This window comes from Coccomyxa subellipsoidea, assembly GCF_000258705.1.
Source record: "Coccomyxa subellipsoidea C-169, whole genome shotgun sequence".
NCBI classification, from domain to species: Eukaryota; Viridiplantae; Chlorophyta; class Trebouxiophyceae; family Coccomyxaceae; genus Coccomyxa; species Coccomyxa subellipsoidea.
Window position 1 is genome coordinate 563,166 of NW_005178018.1, and position 7,892 is coordinate 571,057.

General features: G+C 55.2%; 1 protein-coding gene across 1 annotated transcript; it reads right to left on the reverse strand.

Moving 5' to 3' along the window:
- Positions 1 to 5,970: 5,970 nt before the first annotated feature.
- COCSUDRAFT_20846 (putative calcium binding atopy-related autoantigen 1) lies at positions 5,971 to 6,831 on the reverse strand (the record flags this gene model as incomplete). Its single annotated transcript, XM_005642791.1, has 1 exon — positions 5,971 to 6,831. One exon carries the CDS (start codon positions 6,829 to 6,831, stop codon positions 5,971 to 5,973), a length of 861 nt encoding a protein of 286 aa, XP_005642848.1.
- Between the last annotated feature and the right edge of the window lie 1,061 nt (positions 6,832 to 7,892).

Below are 7,892 nucleotides of genomic sequence, written 5' to 3' on the forward strand. Positions count from 1 at the left end.
TGCTGACATACATAGTGATTGAATGACTTATCGAATGCTATCCATAGCCAGTCACCTGCAATTCAGGGTTATCAATCCGGGTTGCTTATTTTACAGAGACGAAGATGAATTGGACGTGTCTGAAGTGAGCAATTCGCCCTCCTGCAGGAGGCTGAGGCAATGGCACAGCTCGCACCACGAGAAGAATGTTCCAGCAGCGGGGCTACAGTGATGGTTGATTGGCGGAGCAGTGGGTCTCACGAAGGCAGTCAAGAGGAAGATTCTTCTGCCTTAAATCCAGAGCACTTTCTCAACTTCAGTTTCAAGAACCTGGAGCTGCTCGGCGAGCGAAATCTGGAAATGGCAGAATCTTCTTTTGATGAATTGCGAACAGAGTTTGCCAGTACAGATCCTTATGATTAAAACTCTTGCTTGGCACTTTCTAGCACACTCTGCTCCCTGAGATGATTAGCATATTATTACAAATTCATGCTTGAGGACAGAGGACGGGCAGGAGCCAGATAGGAAAACCAAAATTGCGTTTGTAGACAAGCTACCGTGCAATATCCGCACTCATCAGATCCAAGCAACTAATTCTCATTCTTTTGCACAAACTGCATTGGTGCAGCACTGGGACATTATTGGGCGGCCCTCGCACAATACGCGGCACCATTAACAGAAGAGGAGGACTTACTACTCCACGTCACTCAGGCATTTCTGTTCCCTATTGAGACCTTGGGACAGCCCGGCCTGTTTCCATTGTGTTGCCCCTTGAAGAACTGGGATCAGCGTCTGCGTCTCCATCTTCAACCCTACTCCAATACCAGTGAAAAATCGTCCTACCATCGACACAAAAAGTGGAGGCTTGCATTGCGCGCTAGTCAGGCAAGCAGGCGTCTGCCAGAACCTGCTAGGCAGAGCATACGTTGCCAACCAAGATAAGTTCTTATCGTGTCCTACCTTCATAGCCAGTCAGCCGGATCGGCGTGCTGATGCATCATTTCGTTTTACAATTCCAGCAGTTTGAGGCCTAGGTTTGATACTGCGGTTTCCAATCCCGCCCCTTCTTAGTGGTGTCGGGTCCGAACGTGATCCTTGTTTTCTTGACTGGCAGCCAAGCCTCCATGAACAGCTTTGCCTTCCAGGATTGTTCCGTTATTGGTTGCCTGCAGTGCACGTGATTGCTTGCCTGTGATTGTTGCTTGCCTGCTTTGCTGTGCCCCCTGCCTCCAGATGCAATGCCGTAGGCTTGCCCCGTGGGTCCTCCAACGTCACCCGAGGGGTGTTGCGTTGCCGGCGGGCTGGAGTGCGCCTTTAGGGATGAGGTCACCCCCTGGTGCTTGGGACAAGTTCATGCCTGTCAGCGGTTTGCCTTCATGATTGCGCTTCTCTATGGGCACGCGCTCTCGCACCATCCGAACCGGATGCTCCGGGCCGCGCACGACATCGCGCAGGTGGCTGATCCTGACCAGGCCAAGCCTGGCCCAGTCCTCCCAGGCAAAGGGCTGCCTGACTGCATCCGTGAGCTGCCTGTTGAAGAACAGTGGCTCACCCATGACTGCGTCGTAGCCGATCGCTTCCGGCTTCCGCAGGTGATGGGGCCGCAGCTGCTGGTAGGCATGCAGGTACTGCCGTACGCGCTGCGGGGCCTCCACATGCTTCGCTGCAAAGGTGGAGAAGAGCAGGAATCTTCCCAGCTGCCAGATGTGCTGCCGCCGCGCTGACACCGTGCCGGGTTCCTGCGCTGCCAGCCAGGCTGTGCTCCTGTACAGCCAGTGGTCGAAGTAGGCCTTCCAGGCCAGCTGTTCCGGCTCCAACAGCCTGCCCACCACCTTGGCCTGGAGAGCCAGGATCTGGGCCTTGATGTCCACCAGCGCGATGCCGCCGTGTGCGGCCGCGCGGAAGCAGACGTCCTTTTTTTTTTTTTTTTTTTTTTTAAAAGGGGAAGCCCCCGCTATTACACAGGTGCCAGTCGCACGCTTCCCAGCACGCATGCAATAGGATATTTGGGGAAACCTGTCAGAGTTGGGGCACGCAGAGCACTCCCGCAGGAGGATAATGCGATACTTAAGAGAAGCGCAAGCATGAAGGCATACCACAGAAAGGCAACAGAAAGGCTCCTAGCGATGGACATGTCCCAAGCACCAGAGGGTAACCTCATCCCCAGAGGCGCACTCCAGCCCGCCGGCAACGCAACATATCGTTATGCATGTGTTCTGGAAAGCGTGCGACCAGCATGCGTGTGTAAGCGAGGTTCCTCCTTTCAATATATATATAGATGTCCAGTGAAACTGTCGGTTCACGGTGGAGGTGACCAAAATATGAGAAGAAACGAGCGGGTGTCATGGGAAAAGGCCAGGAGAGCATGGTCATACAGAGTGCCTGGCTTAGGCCAAGGCAGTCCACCTGGATAAGGCCAAGGCAGCAGCAGCGGCGGCCGCAGGAGCACAGGACACACAGGCCAGAAGGACCGCCGGCACGGCGGCCCTCGCCGCAATGAGCCGCCGGCGCTCGGCCCCCCTGCGCCTTCTCAGCCTCAACGTCAACGGCCTTTGGGACAAAGACAAGAGGCGCTGCCTCTTCAACCTATGGAGCGTGACAAGTGGGACGTCGTCCTCGTCCAGGAGACCCACCACAACTCAGCAGAGGAGGGGGCAGCTTGGGCGCAGGAGGAGCTCAACGGGCTCCGCTGCACTTGGAGCGGGCCCGCGTTCTGGTGCCATTACACCTCCCAGTCCCGCGGCGTAGCGGTCCTCTTCAGGGCCACAGCCCGCACATCAGACATCACAGCGCGCAGCAGCAGCGCGTCAGGCCGCACATCTCCTCGTGGACTTCACATTCAACGGGCAGCCGTATACGGTCGCATATATTTACGCGCCTGCAGCGGCCGCAGAGCGGCCGCACTACTACACGCAGGAGTTGCTTACCAGCTTGCCAGCGGACAGGCAGCTTCTGGTGGGTGGGGACTTCAACTGCATCGCTGGCCAGAGGGACATGCTGGACCCTGCCGGGCATCCCGGCCAGCGGACGCAGGGATACTGGACCGGCCTGCGGCGTGTCGAGATGGATCACCGGCTCCACGATGTCTGGCGGGACCTTCACCCCAGCGGGCGTGCCTTCACCCACATAGTTACCTCCGGCCAGTCAGCAGCGCGGCTGGATCGCTGGCTGATATCGGAGCAGCTGCGCGCCAGAGTCAGCCGGGAGCCGCGCGCGATGGGTCAGGTGGTGGGCTACCCAGGAGACCACCTGGGAGTCAGCCTGAGCCTCACCTCACCAGCCAGCAAACTACACGGCTCTGCAGCCTGGAGGCTGCCTCTCCAGCTTCTGGATGATCAGCCGTTCTGTGAGCGCATCGCAGCGGAGATCCCAGCATACCTTGCCGACATGCCCACTTGGAGATATCAGTCACTCGGGGCAGCCGCTGACCTCAAGCGGCAGGTGAAGGCCTCAGGGTTCAATGTCCCTTAATGCATACCGATACCGATCGAATCCAACAGTGACAACATAGGATTCCGGGCAGCGCACAGTTCCCTGAGTTCTCAGCTGCAGGCTGTAGAATCACAGTTCAGTTTCACAGTTTATGTCCCGTTTGAATTCGTATTTTGGCCTCTGCCTAAATAGCTCCAGGTAGAGGGACGCTGTTGCAGACAGGCGTCGTGTTGTCTTAGGCAGTTTGCGCTCCAGCAGAGCTTCAACTGTGCAGCGCCACTGTGTGCTGCCCGGAATCCTATGATGTCACTGGTGGATTCGATCGGTATCGGTATGCCTTATGCATTTTTTTTTTTTTTTTTTTTTAAAAGGGGAAGCCCCCGCTATTACACAGGTGCCAGTCGCACGCTTCCCAGCACGCATGCAATAGGATATTTGGGGAAACCTGTCAGAGTTGGGGCACGCAGAGCACTCCCGCAGGAGGATAATGCGATACTGAAGAGAAGCGCAAGCATGAAGGCATACCACAGAAAGGCAACAGAAAGGCTCCTAGCGATGGACATGTCCCAAGCACCAGAGGGTAACCTCATCCCCAGAGGCGCACTCCAGCCCGCCGGCAACGCAACACCGCTGAGGTGACGTTGGAGGACCCACGGGGCAAGCCTAGGGCTTGCAGCTGGAGGCAGGGGTCACAGCAAAGCAGGCAATCATCAATCACTGGCAGGCAATTATGGATGTGCGGGCAACCAGTGGTGGAACAGACATGAAAGGCACGTTTATACGGTTGGCCGACAGGGATGGAACAGGATCGCGTTCGGACCCATTACCACTAGGTGCCGCTCGGGGCTGGCAATGTGACCCTAAACTATGCCTCAATCTGCCAGCAAGGTGGGGCACAAGCAAACGGTGGCATATGGGAGATATGAAGCCGCAAATGAGGCGAAAAACAGGTAGGCTGGTGAGAACTCGACCAGATACACACACCCACCACATTGGAGGCGGGGATAGGCAGGAGGCATCATGTCCAAGGTCCTAGACACCCGCTCAGGTTCAAGGGTGGATACTGGGGTTGGAAACCCTAAACCCTTCAGATAGCCTTCAATGAACTACTGTGAATGGTGAGGAGGACAGACACTAAGGCAGAAGGCCACGGATGACAGGCCAAGGGGATTGTTGGGGCTGCTGGTGAGACAGAAACATCGGAGGATCACTGGAAAACTTTTTTTTTTTTTTTTTTTTTTTTTTTTAAAAGGGGAAGCCCCCGCTATTACACAGGTGCCAGTCGCACGCTTCCCAGCACGCATGCAATAGGATATTTGGGGAAACCTGTCAGAGTTGGGGCACGCAGAGCACTCCCGCAGGAGGATAATGCGATACCTAAGAGAAGCGCAAGCATGAAGGCATACCACAGAAAGGCAACAGAAAGGCTCCTAGCGATGGACATGTCCCAAGCACCAGAGGGTAACCTCATCCCCAGAGGCGCACTCCAGCCCGCCGGCAACGCAACACCGCTGAGGTGACGTTGGAGGACCCACGGGGCAAGCCTAGGGCTTGCAGCTGGAGGCAGGGGTCACAGCAAAGCAGGCAATCATCAATCACTGGCAGGCAATTATGGATGTGCGGGCAACCAGTGGTGGAACAGACATGAAAGGCACGTTTATACGGTTGGCCGACAGGGATGGAACAGGATCGCGTTCGGACCCATTACCACTAGGTGCCGCTCGGGGCTGGCAATGTGACCCTAAACTATGCCTCAATCTGCCAGCAAGGTGGGGCACAAGCAAACGGTGGCATATGGGAGATATGAAGCCGCAAATGAGGCGAAAAACAGGTAGGCTGGCGAGAACTCGACCAGATACACACACCCACCACATCGGAGGCGGGGATAGGCAGGAGGCATCATGTCCAAGGTCCTAGACACCCGCTCAGGTTCAAAGGTGGATGCTGGGCTTGGAAACCCTAAACCCTTCAGATAGCCTTCAATGAACTACTGTGAATGGTGAGGAGGACAGACACTAAGGCAAAAGGCCACGGATGACAGGCCAAGGGGATTGTTGGGGCTGCTGGTGAGACAGAAACATCGGAGGATCATTGGAAAACTATTGATAGCCTAAAGCCCTGGGCAGGGTGGTCTTCTGTAAGCTCGCGCCAACGCTCCGGCTCTCCGGCACGGTACTCCACAGGTAGCGGGGCGCACGATGGATCCGTCTGGCCGAGGGATACCCAAGGGGTGAGCCGCGCAAACACGTCCGGTGGTGGGCGAGGCCACCGGCACTGGGTGGCGAGGCCAGTGCCCCAGGGGTGAAGGAGGCACCCCCGGGGCCGTGTTGGGCCGAGCTCGACAGGTCCCTCGACCAGTGGAAGCACGTGACTCAGAGCCCCATTCCGCGCTGGCAAAGGTTAGAGGTAGGAGAGGCGCAAAGCTTCTGGTAGGCAATCTGTGGTCCCAGGGCTCTAAGGCAAAAGGGGTCTTTTTTTTTTTTTTTTTTTTTTTTTTTTTTTTTTTTTTTTGCCAGATAAATTACAGAACAAAACATGCATGGCACTACAGTACACAATTTATTGTGGCATAAAAGAGCTTCTGAGGCGACTGAAGACACTTTGCACCTCTGTGTCAGAATTCAAATCCAGCATCTGTTTGGCATATATCATGTTGCCTTCTCTCTTCTCCAGGGCATACAGCAATTCCTTGTAGGCCAAATTATCCTGCTCTTTGGGATCATAGATAGCAAAGATGACGTCCACCAAGTCCTCAGCAAGTGTGTCTCCCAGGATCTTGGCCACAGCGCGTTGGAAATCGGCGCGGCCTATCCGGTCCGTTGTGGAGTAGAAGAAATCCAGGGCAACCGCCAGTTTGTGCACATTTTGTCGCAGTTGTGCAAACTGCTGGAACTCTGCCCATGTCACCTTCAAGGCCTTGATCTTATCAGGTAAATTGTCAATTCTGCTCAGGAAGTGGTCCACATTCCGCATGTTGCAATGAGAGACCAGGCTGTGGGCAAAGCTCGTCCCAGATATGTAACCCTGTCCCTTGATGTCATAATGGAGAAACTCCAGCCTTACAAGCTCTGCGTGCAACTCTGTGCAGAACGCTGCAAAATGCTTCAGGTCCAGCTGATCCTGCCCCTTCTTCCCAAAGAAGGTCACCAGCAACCCTTGTGTCTCATCCCCTGTGTCTGTCTGCAGTCCAGTGCGTTGTAGGTGGCTGACCCGCCTCAACCGTAATCTCAGAGCAGTGGTTACTCTCCTGAACTCTTGCAGAGAAATCGCTCCACTGTCATCGTCATCAAACATGGAAAATATGATCTCAACATCCTCCAAGGGAATTGCAAGGAAAGTGACAATCATCAGGTATTCTGTGAAGGAAATGTAGCCGTCGCCATCCGTGTCAAATTGCTTGAAGAAGTCGCTGTTCTTCATTGAATCAGGGATCAGGGAAAACTATTGATAGCCTAAAGCCCTGGGCAGGGTGGTCTTCTGTAAGCTTGCGCCAACGCTCTGGCTCTCCGGCACGGTACTCCACAGGTAGCGGGGCGCACGATGGATCCGTCTGGCCGAGGGATACCCAAGGGGTGAGCCGCGCAAACACATTGCGCATTTTTTTTTTTTTTTTTTATAAAAGGGGAAGCCCCCGCTATTACACAGGTGCCAGTCGCACGCTTCCCAGCACGCATGCAATAGGATATTTGGGGAAACCTGTCAGAGTTGGGGCACGCAGAGCACTCCCGCAGGAGGATAATGCGATACTGAAGAGAAGCGCAAGCATGAAGGCATACCACAGAAAGGCAACAGAAAGGCTCCTAGCGATGGACATGTCCCAAGCACCAGAGGGTAACCTCATCCCCAGAGGCGCACTCCAGCCCGCCGGCAACGCAACACCGCTGAGGTGACGTTGGAGGACCCACGGGGCAAGCCTAGGGCTTGCAGCTGGAGGCAGGGGTCACAGCAAAGCAGGCAATCATCAATCACTGGCAGGCAATTATGGATGTGCGGGCAACCAGTGGTGGAACAGACATGAAAGGCACGTTTATACGGTTGGCCGACAGGGATGGAACAGGATCGCGTTCGGACCCATTACCACTAGGTGCCGCTCGGGGCTGGCAATGTGACCCTAAACTATGCCTCAATCTGCCAGCAAGGTGGGGCACAAGCAAACGGTGGCATATGGGAGATATGAAGCCGCAAATGAGGCGAAAAACAGGTAGGCTGGCGAGAACTCGACCAGATACACACACCCACCACATCGGAGGCGGGGATAGGCAGGAGGCATCATGTCCAAGGTCCTAGACACCCGCTCAGGTTCAAAGGTGGATGCTGGGCTTGGAAACCCTAAACCCTTCAGATAGCCTTCAATGAACTACTGTGAATGGTGAGGAGGACAGACACTAAGGCAAAAGGCCACGGATGACAGGCCAAGGGGATTGTTGGGGCTGCTGGTGAGACAGCCACATCGGAGGATCATTGGAAAACTATTGATAGCC